Raw genomic sequence first — 14,899 nt, forward strand, 5'->3', positions numbered from 1 at the left:
CCTGAACCCCAAGCCTGAGCTGTCTCCTCCATGCCTCTCTGCTCTTACCTGTGACTCCTGGGGATTGAGGTCCGGAGGAGATAGCTTTTAATACCCTACCGGGGAGCTAGGAGCTGGTGAGCACGTGAGCATGTGGGCATGAGGACAAGGTCTTCCCAGAGAATAGAGACAGAACCAGCACCGATCACAGTGGAGAGGTAGATTCCAGATGTTTCCATGGAAGAGGGAGAGTTTAAATGGGGCCCCAAGTGGTGGTGCGAATGTGGAAAATGGAAATGATTGGTACCTTGTTCCAACTATGCTGCTAACTAGCTGTGAGACCCTCTCTGGACCTCATTGGTGAATGAGTCTGGACCAGATGAAGAATCTCTAAGGTTCCCTTCCAGCTTTTTTTTTGTGGTACGCGGGCCTCTCACTGCTGTGGCCTCTCCCGTTGCGGAGCACAGGCTCCGGACATGCAGGCTCAGCGGCCATGGCTCACGGGCCCAGCCGCTCCGCGGCATGTGGGATCTTCCCGGACCGGGGCACGAACCCGCGTCCCCTGAATCGGCAGGCGGACTCTCAACCACTGCACCACCTGGGAAGCCCTCCCTTCCAGTTTTGACATTCTTTCCAACTGATTCCAACCCGGGACACCCCTAGTTACAAAGGTCAGGGCCGGAGCCAACACTGCATTCCCCAGGCCAGCTCGGGCTCAACTCACCCTTGAGCCCCCAGCGGGGCACCTGGGGCGGAGCTGGGAGCCAAGTGTGGAGCTTGACCGGGTGGGTTGGAGGCGTCCCTGCTTGTCGGTGGGTGGGGAGGGGTGGCAGACAACTTTGTGGATTGATCTAGCTCAGGAAGGTGAGAAGGAGGCCTGGAGGTGAGAGTTTCGCCCTCCCACTCATCTCTTTAGGTAAATAAATCCACAGCCAGCATTTCCCCTTCTCTTCCCATCCTGGAGGCACTGAGACCTCCAGGGAGCCCAGAGCTGAGGTGTAAGCTTCCCTCAGAGATTCCCCCCCCTAAGCATTAGCCCCCTTCCACAGTCACCATCAGCCACCTTCTGCGGGGAAGGAACCGCGTAGAGTTCCTGGTCGTCAGCTTCCAGGACCAGGAATATTGGGACATCATGGGTGGGCGCTATGCTGGCCCCGGCAGGCGTGGGCACAGTAGAAGGAATCTGTGTGGGAGAGAAAGAGCATGGACTTTGGAAACCTGGCTACGCCATTCACTAGCTGGGTGATCCTGAGCAAACGACCTACCATGTGCCTCAGTTTCCTCCTCTGCAGAAACGGGGTGATACCCGGTGTGGTACAGAGCAGCGTGGGACCGGAGGTTAGAAAAAGAAGAGGCCGCTGGGCACTTCATCCCAGACCGCTGCTGAGGGGCCGCAGGGAGGAGGCCTGGTTTCCTCCCAGCTCCCGGAGGTTCTAGGGATGGCTGCTGTCGTGGGAGGATGACAAGTGAGGCCCAGAACATATACCTTTGACTTCTGCCTCAGTGCGGCCATCCCCCTGGGTCCTCCAACATCCCGAGGCACTACTGTGCCCATCTCTCAGAGGAAACGGCCAAGGCCCGGAGGAAAGCGGCTGGTACCAGTGCACCCGCTCTTCTCAATGCCATGGGGTCCTTCTAAGGCCCCACCTGCACCTGCCTCCCTACCCCTGGTCCCCAAGCTGTGGCGCCCACTGTGTGATGCCCGTCGGGACAGCCTTAACCCCTCCTTCCCGGTGGCCAGACAGCAGACAGGGGGAGTAAGGGATGACAGAGGCAGTGGAAGCTACGCTCCTAGCCAAGCCCACCTCCTGCCCCCTGGAGGGAGGCTCCTCCTTTTAAGGCTGCTGCTGGGAATTTCCACCCCCAGACCCAGACCCAGCGACCCCAGGCCTGGAATGATACCTGCAGCTCACCCTAGGGGAGGTGGGGCAGGAGAAGCTTGCCCTGAGAGGGGAGGAGGGGCCCTGCCGTCGGGTCCGTGAGGGTCAGTAAGAACGCAGGAGCCAGCCTCTGGGTCTAGAAGCCTCCAGCAGCTCCATCCTCTGCGCTGGGGTATCCCAGAGAGAGGCTGACAGCACCCTCCACCGACCCCCGCCAGCAGCTGCTTTGCAGTCTCACTGGCCAGGAAGGTGGACTCCTCACACCTCAGTCTCCCAATTACGCCCTCCTCCCCCCTCGCCCTCCTCCCTTCTCTCCTCTCTCCTCCTCCTCCCGTCTCTCTCCTCTCCCCACTGAAAACCTGTGGCTTGGAGAGACCTTGGCTTCTCTGGGACTCTGCCCCCAGGGACTGCCCACATCTGCTCCTGACTCTGGGGGCAGGAGGGCAACGGCCCCAAGAAATCTCTCCGGCGATGGGAGCCGCCCGCCTGCTGCCCAACCTCACGCTGTAAGTGCACTACCTCTCGGACTGCCGTCTTGTTGCCATTTCCAGCCTCGGGGGCAGACCCAGTCTTCCTGGGACTCGCACACGGACCGCGTGGGGCAGGGGTGGGTGCCTGTTGCGCCCCGGGGCTGGCTGCTGGCACCCACACCCAGGCCCGCCTCGTCTCCCACACAGGTGCCTGCAGCTGCTGATTCTCTGCTGTCAAACTCAGGTAGGCGGGCGCCCCCCACTAGCTTTTCCCCGTTTCTCCCACACTACCGATGGGGGCGGTCAGTCTCCTTTCCGTGGACAGAGGCAGATCCTGGCCTCTCCCTGAGTCCAGAAGACTCTGAGGTTTGGGGGGGCGGTGGGATGGGGTAAGAGAAGGGGCCACAGCAGATTGGGGGATTGATGGAAGTTTTTATTTCAGCCCTCCTTCTGACACCCCTCCCGTGTTGCCCTGGGGTCTCTTCTGCTCCCTCCATCCCTCCACACTGTGTTCCCCCCAAGGCTAAGCGCATGGGGCAGCCAAGCCTGAGGGATGGAGCCCGGGAGTGGTCGGAAGAGGGCGGAGGTGATGGCTCAGGTGAGGCTTGTACTTGCGAGTACCTGAAAGGACAGGTTTCCACGCAAAACCACCTGTCTGTTCCGCTCACCACCCTGCTCCCACCAACACGGAGGTCCTGTGGGTCACGGTCCTGGGTGATCGCGTGGGCAGTCAGAATGCCCAGCCAGGGTGGGCGACTCCTTACCTACAGGGCAATGAGGTCAAGCCCGAAGAGGTTTGTATGGGATGAGATTCAGGGTTTGCTTCTCCACACCCCCCACCCCAAGTCAGCGCCCGCCCCCCCGCCCCAGCCTCAGCCCCCTATGTGAGGCTCGGTCCCTTTTTGTGATCCTCCATAAAAGTGCAGCTATTAAAATGCACTGGTCCAGAACCGCTCTGGGGAGAGATCCCTTGGCTTTCCCAGGCCAGAGGCCCGCTTCTCTTCATATCCAGTGGGGACTTTTTTTGAAGGTAAATGCCTTTTCTCTGGGAGAGGGAAAGGGGCTGCCTTTGAAGCAGTGGGGGGGTGGGAGGGAGAGAGGGAGAGACAACCCCCCCTTTCCTTCCCCCTTTTGCTCTAGCCCCCGTTCCAGGCCTTTTGCTTCACACATCCAGGGAGAGCAAGAAGAAAGCCCCCAGCCTGGCCGGGAGGGGTCTGGGGGTGGGCCCAACCTGTTCTGGAGGGGGAATTAGCACAATGGTGCGGCGGGCCGGCGTTTATGGCCTGGCTGAGGCCCCATTCAGGACCCGGGGAAGGTGGCAAAGCTGTCCTTTCCCCCTTGAAGTGCCCCCTCGCCCCCCCTCGGAGGGGGGGCCAGCAGGCCGGACCGCAGCCATGCTTGAGGGGCCGTCTGACAAGCAGCTGTCTGCGGCAGTGGAAGGGGAGGTCCCCCTGCAGCGGGAACATGAAAGGGACAAGCAAGGTCCCGCGGGGAGAGCGACTTGTGGGCTGTGGGCTGGGGGGGCGTGGGACTGCTTTTGTGCAGGGCTTGAAGGGGGACGAGTAGAGGAGGGGGCTTCGGGGGGGCCCTCTCTGCTCCCGACCTGGAACAGACAGCCAGAAGGAGGCTGCCCGCCAAGAGGGGCGGAGGGCCTGAACCTGGGCCAGGAGGCTCGGGGGAGCTGGGGACAGGCCGGACCCCACCCCCTGGCAGGGAGGCAGGTCCCCCACCCAAAATGCTGGCCTCAGGTTTTCCCAGGGCGGGATGTGGGGTGGGCAGACCCTGCCCTCATAGGCTGGGAATCCAGGCTGTGGATGAGCCGGGGTCGGACCTGGGCAGAGACACCCGGGAAGGGTTAACCCTGAGCAGGTTCCGCTGAATGACAGCCTGGAGCTGCTCCCTCACCTCCCCGCTCCTCAAAGATGATACTTCCCACCCCTCCCTCCAGGAGAGAGAGCCCCCTCACAGATGCTGGTCTGGGTCTAGCTCTGTCCGGATGGTTGCGATTGGGCCTGGGATAACGGCGGACTTAGGGATCTGGGGCAGGGAAAGGCTGTCCCAGCACAGGCCAGCAGGATCCAGGTGGAGAAACTTTTTAGTGCTAGAGCTGAGGCTGTCACCAGCGGCTGGGAAACGTCATCCCGGTTTGCACCTTGCTGGAGAGAGAGGGCAGGAAGTGGTCTGTTTCTCTCCTACTCAGCACTGCAGATGGGTAAGGAGACACCAGGCCCGGAGGAGGTACTCGTCCTGGCTTTGTATCCTGTGCGGGTGGAAACGTCCCCTCTCCACTCCCCTGGAAGCAGCGGGCGGTAGCATCACCCCGGCTGGCCACGAGCCTCTGTTACGCTGTGGCACATGCAGGTGGCCTCACAGGGCAGCCACTGGGCCACCACTGAGGGCACCTCTCACCACCGCCGCCACCGCACTCAGCTAGAGGGGGAGGAACGCTGGAAGGGGCACTGGCTTCTCTGAGGGCCCTGAGCACCCAGGGGGAGCGGCAGGGAAGACGGGCGTGAGCTCAGGAGTCCTTCGTTAGTGCTATAAAGAAATGCTTCCAGGGGCCCTGCAGGAGCCTACAGAGAAGGGTCTGAGAGCCCCCAAAAAGGTCTCCAGTGACGCTAACAGACCAGCTGCTGTGTGTGCACGTATGTGTGTGCGTGAGTGTGCACACATGTGTGTGTGCATGTGCTGGGCGTGGGCTCCTTTGAGGCCAGCGCGGAGGACTGGGGAGACATCTGGTCACCCTGGCTAACAGCGCCAAGCCCCTGGAGTTTTGGAGAGGCGACAAGCTTCCGTCCTAGAGGTGGGACAGGCGTCTGTCACTAATCAGCTGTGCGGTCCTGTGCACTTCCTCCCTAGACCATGGGGATTAGACACCAGCAGCTTGAATGTTCCTTGCAGCTCCCAGAGTCGTGATTCCAGGCCTGAGCTGTATCACCAAGTGTCCCCAGAGCTGGGCAGCTACCAGTCCTGTGCTCCAGGGCAGACGAAGAGCCAAGTCACAATGACTGGCTCACACGCTGGCCTGGGAAGGTCATGGCCAGATGCCCCCTGCACCTCACCTTCTCAGGCCAAATGACCTGCCCCACCACACTCGCCTCCGCACCCCTCCCCTGGATGGACCTGCGGTGGTGTCACCCAAAGCAAATTGACACTATTTTTCCCTTGGTAACCGCAAAGGGGGAGAATCACCCGTCTCCTAATTTTAACCAGTACGTGAGGGACCAGGGTGCCATGACCGACCAGCTGAGCCGGCGGCAGATCCGCGAGTACCAGCTCTACAGCCGGACCAGCGGCAAGCACGTGCAGGTCACTGGGCGTCGCATCTCCGCCACCGCTGAGGACGGCAACAAGTTTGGTGAGGCCCAGCCCTCCCCGGAGGCCACCCACACCCCTACCCAGCCTTGGCTGGTCCATCCCCAGACGGGTCAGGGTGGAGGCTGCAGGGGGAGAGCAGGGAGAAGCCTCTAGGAGGAGAGGCCCCGAGGGCCCCCCCACCCAAATTCAGAGGGCAGGCTGGTAGGGAGGGGTTCCCTGCACACCCCTGGGCCAGCAGCCCCGAGGGACAGAGGTCTTTCTCCCCCGCCCCCCCCCCCCAGCCAAGCTCATAGTGGAGACAGACACCTTCGGAAGTCGAGTGCGCATCAAGGGAGCTGAGAGCGAGAAATACATCTGTATGAACAAGAGGGGCAAGCTCATCGGGAAGGTGAGGCCCGGAGGGCAGGGAGTCATGAACGAATCCGGCATGCAGGGCCCCACCCAGGGCTCTGACTCCTCCTGCTCTCACCCCACCACTCGGCCTCTCTCTGGTCTCTCGGGTCCCTGTGGGTCTAGAAGCCCTCTGAGGACACTGGCTGATCCATAAGAATCCTTGGCTCTGAGGTATGAGGTACTTTCCCAGCAACAATGAGGAAGAATTTTAGCACCTACATCATGTCACAGCCTCTGTGTCGAGGGCTAAGAGCTGATCAAGGTTGAGAGGCCAGAAGCCACGCCCCCTCAGGTCAGTGGGGTCCTGGGCTCCAAGTAACAAGATTCGTGCTAACTGCCTACTAGCGTAACCACTAGTTACACTCTCTACAGTGGTGGGTCCAGAGTTGCTGTGCAGGGCGAATTCCACTTCCTTCGGCATCCGCCAAGCCTGGCTTCTGATTCTGGCTGTTTTCAAATATTGGCTTAGTTTTGTCAAGTCTCAGGCTTCTCATCTGTAAAATGGGCACGGTGTGAAGATTATCTATAGAGCCAGATGGGCGGCTGCCTGGCTCTTTACACAGTTGGTGTTCTGCAGACGTTTTCCCCTTCTTTCCATCAGACTGTCGCGTCCCTCCCCTCCACCCAGCAACACCATTCACGCAGACCAAGGAACGTTCTCCTATATACGAGTGCCCACTAGGTATGCACTGAACTGCACAGTTACCTTGATCTTTATGAAACAGCTGGGTAAACGGAGGCTCAGCCTGGCTAAATACCTTGCTCAATGTGTACAACCTCCAAATGACAAGGCTGTATTTAAGTTCAGATCTGACTCCAACAAATCTTGTTCCTTGCCCCCTCCTTTGCCTCTCCAACAAGGGTGCCCGTCTCACCGGGCAGGAATTCTTGGGCTCACAGCCCCTGTCGCTCCCTCCTCGGTCCTACAACATAGGTCCATAAGGCAGACTAGCCAGCCAGGGTAGGCGGACAAACTCCCCTTCCTTCCCCTGCAGCCCAGCGGGAAGAGCAAAGACTGCGTGTTCACAGAGATCGTGCTGGAGAACAACTACACAGCCTTCCAGAACGCACGGCACGAGGGCTGGTTCATGGCCTTCACGCGGCAGGGCCGGCCCCGCCAGGCCTCCCGCAGCCGCCAGAACCAGCGAGAGGCTCACTTCATCAAGCGCCTCTACCAGGGCCAGCTGCCCTTCCCCAACCATGCCGAGAGGCAGAAGCAGTTCGAGTTTGTGGGCTCAGCCCCCACCCGCCGGACCAAGCGCACTCGGAGGCCACAGCCCCTGACATAGTCAGGGACACCCCCGGGGGGGGGCAGCCGCCCTTCACTCATGGGCCTTCCCATCCCCTTCCCTTCCTAATCCAAAGACAGGGCTGGGGTGGAGGCAGGGGAGCCAGAGCCCCCAAGGAGGATGCTGAGGACCACCGAGCATCAGAGACCCCCCCACCGGAAAGGCGGAGGACTGCCACTAACCAGGGCTGGCTCCTCAGGGCCCCACCCTGGCGTGGCCCCCTGGGGGCGGGGCAGGCCCCCCAGAAGGGGAAGGTAGAATAACCCGAGGTCAGGCTCCCCTGAACCAAGTGGGCAAAGTCAGCGGATTCAAGGCTCTGCAGACACGGTCTGGAGGTGGCTCTCCTCGAACTCTGCTGCCCCTGTCTCCCTCAGTCTGCCCCCCAGCCTCCAAATTCCTCCTGGCCAGACTGTAGGAAAGGACTTTTGTTTTGGTTTCAGGAAAAAAAAGAGGGAGAAAAAAAAAAAAGAGGGCTGGCCATTCTTCACATTCCACTACCCAGGCCTGCACCCTCTCCCCCAACTCCCAGCCCCGGAATAAAACCATTTTCCTGCAAACGGGTTATCTGAAGCGGGGTGGGGGGGGTGGGGGAAACAACTGCAAAGCTGAACTGGGGACAGACTTGCTCCTCCGAGAGAAGAGGAGGCCGGCGCGCAGGCCCGGGGGTGGCGCGGCAGGTGGAGGCCAGGCCGGGCCCCGCACGTACCCGCAGGGGCAGGGGACAAGGGGGCAGGAGCAGCGGCAAGGGATGGCCCGGCAGGCCCGCACCTCCGCCCCGCGGGAGGCTGGCGGCCCGGGGCGCGCCCCTCCTCCGCGGGCTCAGGTTTCCTGGCTGGCACCGCGCGTCCCGTGCTACCTGCTGGGGCGCAGAAACCCCAATCCTGGGGCCGGTCCGAGCCTCCGGGGCCGGGGCCGGGGCCGGGGCCGCTGGCCGGGCAGCCGCGGGCGCTGCAGCCTCCTCGCCGGGAGCCAGATTACTTTTTTCCGGTGAGGAGGTCGGGTGGGGGAGGAGGCGCGGACGGGCGGAAGCGGAGGGAGGGCGAGACCGCGTACAGTGCGCCCAGGTCCCCGCGGGGGGGCGGGGCGGGGGCCACACCTGGGGGGACAAGGCGATTAGAGGCGGCGGCCCGGGGTGTGGGCGCGGGCGGGGGGGAGGGGCAATCCAATTCCCTCCCCCTCCCCCTCCCCGCCCAGAGCTCCTCTGGGGGGCTTTCCGGACGGCTCCAGGTGTGCATTCGGGGAGTGGAACTAAGAGGCCATAAAACCCGCCTCTTTCCTCCTTTGCCACGGTTTTTAATTTTGTCCATTGGGGAGGCCCTTCCTAGCAGCGCCCCTCCTCTGCTCTTCACGGGGAACACCTCACTGAGCCCGCTCTTCTGCGGACGGACCCCCAGCCTCAGTTTCCCCTCCCTCCTCTTTCTGAGAAAATGTTGGGGAGGGGGATTTTGGAGAGAGAAGAAGGAGGATGAACGACATCTCTTCCCATTTCTCCCAACAGTGGCCTAAAAAATGAAGAAAGAATGGGAAGCTGTGGGGGGGGGGGGCTGGTTTAGTCAAAAGGGGAGGCGAGTGGCGCGTAGTCCAAGTTGGGGGGCGCGGGGGGGTCACTCACCTCTCCCTGGGTGAGGACCGGAGCCAAGGCTGACACCCCCAACTCGAGGCAATTTAGACAGCGGCAGCCAAGAGGGAGGTCCCCAGGCCCCAGGCCATTCTCCCTCCGGCTTGTCGTAATCACTTTTCACCAGGTTGCTTTTTCCTCTCCCCCCCAGTCACAAAGAGCCTTAATCCTGCTGAAGACTGCGGGAAACGTGTTGGGGGTCGTTTTCGGGGGAGGTGGGGAGAGTGTAGGGAGGGTGGTCTGGAGCCACAGCTGATAACTGGCGAGTTCAATGGGATTTTCCACGCAGGGGCAACGCCCAGCAATTACCTGAGGACAAAGGGTCGGGGCCCCCAGGTGTGGAGGACTGGACTTGGGGGGCTGGGAAGGAGGTGTGCCGGGGAGGGGGAGCTCTTACAAGCCCTCCGATTTCCGCAGGAATTTGAGACATTCTTTAAAGCTCAGGCCCACCCCCCCCCCCACCGGCTCGGGTTAGAGACAGCTTCAAAGGTGGATGGGGCCCTTTGTCTCGCCTCCCCTTTCTTCTCCGCCTTTCTCCGGCCCCTCCCTCCCTCTCTCTGACCTCCCCAGCACAGACAGGCCTCTGGGGGACGGCTCCAGAAAGCCCTCACTGTTTCCTTTCTTGCTTTCTGAGGTGAGACCTGGCAGGGAGGGACGGAGGACGGGGAAGGGTGAGAGAGGAAGGCCGCTCTGGAGGCCTGTGCTATCTCAGACGGGGCCCTTGCCCCAACCCCAGCCGGAGCCCGGCAGTTCTGACGCCCGCTTGGGTCCCCCAGCTGTTGGTGCCTCCAGGCTCCATAGCCAGGGTGCCTTTTCATGCTCTGGGGAAGTCTCTTCAGCTCATTCTCTCCTACCTGGTGGTGATTTCGAAGATGCTAAAAGGAAGAAGGCAAAGGAATGGGTCTCTAATAATGGGATGGGGGGGCGGGATTTAAAGTATCTGTGTGTGTGGCAGGAAGGAGGCTTCCCGTGGACCTCTGATGGCTACAGCAACCCTGGTTGCTTCTGGGCGCCCTAAAGCTCCAAGGAGGTGGGCGGGTAGGGATGGACACAGTGCAGGAAGACAGGGTGAGTTGAACACATCCGTTTCAGGGAGGGTGTGACGGGGGAGGGCGGCGGCGGCGGCAGCAGCGTGCCTCAAATCCTATGCCTGTTTGGGATTACCAAGAACTCTGGCTAAGAATAGCCTACATATAGATCCTGGCTTCTCTGTCCTGTCCTCCAAACGGCCAGATGAGGCGGAGGGGAGCCGAAGCAGGAAGTCGGGGCGGTGGCAGGGGGCGGGAATCCATTCACATTTTAGCCCTCGCCACGTCTCTCTAGTCAACCCTGTCCCTCAGACTCCGCTGGCTGTGACTTCCCAGTCACCCAGCCTCAGCCTCACAGCCCTGGACAGCTACGAGGACCACCTGTCCTTGAAGCTCTTTCCTCCCTCACCTGCCCTAGGCGGTCCTTTCTTCCTTCTCTCTGGCTCGCGGACTCTTCTCTTTCCTGGCCCCTCTTCACAGAAACATGCCCCGAGATCTGTCACTCTCTCCTCTCCCTGAGCAAACCAGCATGTCAGCTGTCACCCCCTTTCACACGACTGCTTTCTCCTCCAAACTCTGGAACCCTGCACCATGGCCGGACCTCACGGGGATCTGTCTCAATGAATGCGGTAGCTCTCTCAGCGGTCTTTCTCCCTCCTGACACACACACACACACACACACACACACACACACACCCCTCAGCACATCACGTAGTTTGTTCAGCTCACCTTACCTTACCACAGCTCTGCCCGAGTCACACCATCACTAACAGACTCAGCATGGCTTTCAAACCCCTGCCCAGTCCTGCCAAGGACCCCGCTAGCCCTGTGCCTCCAGCTCCCCTCAAGAACGCTGGCAAAACTGCAACCATTGGGGCTTCCCTGGTGGCGCAGTGGTTGGGAGTCCGCCTGCCGATGCAGGGGTCCGATGCAGGGGACACGGGTTTGTGCCCCAGTCCAGGAGGATCCCACATGCCTGAGCCTGTGAGCCATGGCCGCTAGGCCTGTGCGTCCAGAGCCTGTGCTCCGCAACGGGAGAGGCCACAACAGCGAGAGGCCGCATACTGCAAAAAAAAGAAAGAAAGAAAAAAAAAACTGCAACGCTTGCAGTCCAAAAGACACTCTGGGCCCATCTTTTTTTTTTTTTTTTCTGGCCACACCACGCAGCTTGTGGGATCTTAGTTCCCCAACCAGGGATCAAACCCCTGCCCCCTGCAGTGGAAGCGCGGAGTCCTAACCACTGGACCACCAGGGAATTCCTGCTGGGCCCATCTTTTTTTTTTTTTTTTACATCTTTATTGGAGTATAATTGCTTTACAATGGTGTGTTAGTTTCTGCTTTATAACAAAGTGAATCAGTTATACATATACATATGTCCCCATATCTCTTCCCTCTTGCGTCTCCCTCCCTCCCACCCTCCCTATCCCACCCCTCCAGGCGGTCACAAAGCACCGAGCTGATGTCCCTGTGCTATGCAGCTGCTTCCCACTAGCTATCTACCTTACGTTTGGTAGTGTGTATATGTCCATGACTCTCTCTCGCTTTGTCCCAGCTTACCCTTCCCCCTCCCCATATCCTCAAGTCCATTCTCTAGTAGGGCCCATCTTTGCTCATGAGTTTCCCACTGCCTTGCATGCCCTTCTCCAGAATGCTGGCACGTCCAGACCACAGCCATGTCCTCGGCTCTACAGACGCCCCTCACTCTCCCAGGGGCAGTGGCCATCTCTGCTGCCCCCAGCCCCTCCGGCCATTGACTTGCCCTGGCCTTAAGGCACATATCACAGCTCGTCCAGAACTGTACTTACCTATGCTCGTGTCATGGTTCCGCTGGACAGCAAAGGCCTCAGATGTAGAACTAGGCAGTCTTTGCCTCCCCCATAGTACCCAGCACAGTACGTTACACAGAATAAGTATTTCTTGAGGAAATAACCCAACTGAAGACCCAGAAAGAAGTCGTTGGCCATTGGCCCAGCACCCTGTGGTCCCTGAAGGTAGAGGTAGGATGAGAAGCCAGAATGCTTCCTCCAAGCTCCATCCTTAGGAGGACTTGGGCAGGAGGGGTCCTAAGCAGTGAATCCAAATATTTGTGTATTCCCTACAATGTATGACGACGTGCTAGCCCTTCAGTTAATAAAAAAAGATGGACAAGATAGTGTGTCATCCCCTGTCAAGCTCTCAAGACACTTGAAATTTAATTGGGGGGGGATCAACCCATAAAAAGGCAGTTCTTTTGAGGACTTTTGGAAATCTGTCTCTTACCCCTAAGATAGCAAAGCAGCATTTGGTACATCCCCAAAGAGTGAAAGGGGAGAAAATAAGGACACTGCTGTGTACTGAGCTCCAGAGATGTGCCAGGCAGTGTGCAAGGTGTGCTCACATGGAGCCCCTCATTTTGCGGGGTGAGATTGTTCCCATGTTGTGTGTGGGCAGGCTCAGATGGAGAGATGTTAACTCATCCATGATCACAGTCCAGATTCTCGCCTGTCTCTGTTTTGTTTTGGGTTTTTTTTGGCTGCATGGGGTCTTCGTTGCTGCGTGCGGGCTTTCTCTAGTTGCGGCGAGCAGGGGCTACTCTTCGTTACGGTGCGCACGCAGGCTTCTCATTGCGGTGGCTTCTCTTGTTGCGGAGCATGTCCTCTAAGCCCTCGGGCTTCAGTCGTTGCGGCACGCGGGCTCAGTAGTTGTGGCACGCAGGCTCTAGAGCGCAGGCTCAGCAGTCATGGTGCACGGGCTTAATTGCTCCGTAGCACGTGGGATCTTCCTGGACCAGGGCTCGAACCCGTGTCCCCTACATTGGCAGGCGGATTCTTAACCACTGCGCCACCAGGGAAGCCCTCTCACCTGTCTTTTAACACCTCGAGTGGGATGTTCTCCACTCCTCAGCCAGGCACGGCGGGTTCTGGGATGTACGTGGGGCAGGGGCACTGGGAAGGGCTGGGGTTTGCTTGACCTTGAAGATAGGAGCAGGATTTCCGTCAGCAAAGAAGACCCACCAGGGGGCAATATTGAGAGTGAAAACAGAATGGGAAGAAGGGCTTCAAGGCAGGAAAATGTGAGGTCTGTTGTGGGAGTGGGAGGGTGAGCAGTCGATCGGCTTGGCTAGCACTGAAAGTTTGCAGCCAGAAGTGGCAGGAAAGGATTGGGCCACGTTATGGAGAGCTGGGTCTCTGCTGTGACAGGAGGAGACAGTGAGGGCCTTCAAGAAGGGGAGTGACCAGACGCGATTGTGGGGTTGGGGTTCAGGGGAGAGGCTGGTCTGGTGCAGCTGCTGGGGCTGAGGCTCTGGGGTCCAGGAGTCAGACAGTCCAGTGATCGGAGGTGGGGGACGTGTCATCCAGACTGATGGGAAAGGGTCACTTGGAGGCCCTCGTCCTTTCTTTTGTTCTGCTGGCCCAGTTCTCTGTCACTGTCCCTTCTTAGGTGCACGGGTGCCCAGTCAGCCTCTCCAGGAGTTAATGTTTAGACCTCCCCGGGCAGGTCGGTGCAGGGGGCGGGGCAGGGGCAATGGAGTGAGACGGAGAGAGGACAGAGAAATCTACGCACAGCCCCTGGGGAGGGGACAGGCAGCAGGGCCAGCGTCTGGTCAGGACATCTGGCAGCGGTGACCTTGCTGGGGAAAAGAGCCAAGAACTAGGCATCCTGGGCCTGGGACCACCCGCCTGAGAGGGGCAGGAGCCCCAGCCCCCTGCTGTGGACGCACGTGCCCATCCTCGAGCGTGAAGGCGCTCCTGAGCCTAAAGGTAGCTTGTGCTGTTAGCCGCCTGCTGGGTTGGGTGCGGCCAAGCCGTGCCCAGGAAGCCCACCCCGGGGCCTGGGCTCACAGGCACCTGGTATTCAGTGTTGCCTGCTTCTGGGGGGAAGCTTGTGCCTCCCCTGTCCTCCCAGCCTATTGGGGTGGCAGGCAAGCAGTGGGGGAAGACCGACCGTTCAGCTGGCCTTGAAGAGTCTGGGGTCTTCCCAGGAGGAGGGGGCTAGAGGCAGAGTAAGCCTCCTCATAGGGCGAGGCCAAAGATGAGGGGGAGGCAGAGCCTGGCAGGCGAGGGAAGGGTCTTCTGGCCTGGCTGTGCCCTCCGACGTCCCTCCCAACCCCCTCCCCCACCCCCACCCCCCCACACATCAGGATCCCTCAGCAAGGAATGACCTTGACAGCTACCAAGCCTCAGGTCGACAGAGGGAGCCCTAACTCTGCAGTCCCCTTGGTTCCAGGGCTGGCTTGAGGGGGACTATTCTGCCCAAGGTGCTCTCCCGCCCCTGGAGGGACATGCCTATGGAGAGAGGGGCAGTGGGAATGGGCCTTGCGGGACTGGAAGAGTGCTGTCCCAGGCTCTGACCTTCTCAGCCCATGGCCCACATGCCCGCCCTAGCCACACCCGGGGCCTCTCCTTCCTGCCAGAAACCACCCTCCGACCCTTCAACATAAGCCATCCCTCCCTTGTTCCTATCGCTCTTCCCAGCTCCACGCTGAGCTTTCTGGAATGGGGGACGTGGCCCAGTGCTTCCCAAGACCGGCCTGCTATCTGGCCCTGAATTAAGGTTCTCCTTAGGCCGCCCCAGGAGCCAATCCCAGAGCGTTACGGAAGGAGAGGGAACGGGAGAGTTGGGGGGGCTCAGTGGGAGCCCCGGTTCCTGAAGCTCCCCCACCCCCACCCCGGCACCGAGGCCCCCTCCCTCCATTGCTGAAGAAGAGGCAGTAGGAGCTACAGCCGCCTCCTCCCCCCTCCCTGCCGCGGCTGCCTCCTCGGCTGAGCCGGCAGGTTGTCTTGGCAACGGGAGGCGGAGAGGAGATGCGCTGAGGGATGGAGGTGTATGTCACCGAGGAAGCTGCCGAGCCCCACGCCCCAGGCCCTTGAAGGTACCGCAGACCCCCTCCCTTCCCCCTCCCCCTGCCCTCTCCCCTAGGCTTCCCCACTCTATCCAGAGAGCT

At 60.2% G+C, this 14,899-nt stretch overlaps 1 protein-coding gene across 2 annotated transcripts; it reads left to right on the forward strand.

Moving 5' to 3' along the window:
- Nucleotides 1–2,330: 2,330 nt before the first annotated feature.
- On the forward strand, nucleotides 2,331–7,329 carry FGF17 (fibroblast growth factor 17; the record flags this gene model as incomplete). Of its 2 annotated transcripts, none has more annotated exons than XM_082842682.1 (5): nucleotides 2,331–2,365; nucleotides 2,537–2,573; nucleotides 5,510–5,687; nucleotides 5,929–6,035; nucleotides 7,036–7,329. In XM_082842682.1, the coding sequence occupies 5 exons, from the start codon at nucleotides 2,331–2,333 to the stop codon at nucleotides 7,327–7,329; spliced, it is 651 nt and encodes a 216-aa protein (XP_082698808.1). The 2 variants fall into 2 exon arrangements, with proteins under 2 accessions (XP_082698808.1, XP_082698809.1); XM_082842683.1 differs by having other exon boundaries at nucleotides 5,543–5,687.
- Between the last annotated feature and the right edge of the window lie 7,570 nt (nucleotides 7,330–14,899).

Source organism: Leucopleurus acutus, assembly GCF_964270905.1.
Source record: "Leucopleurus acutus genome assembly, chromosome: 7".
In the NCBI taxonomy this organism is placed as follows: Eukaryota; Metazoa; Chordata; class Mammalia; order Artiodactyla; family Delphinidae; genus Leucopleurus; species Leucopleurus acutus.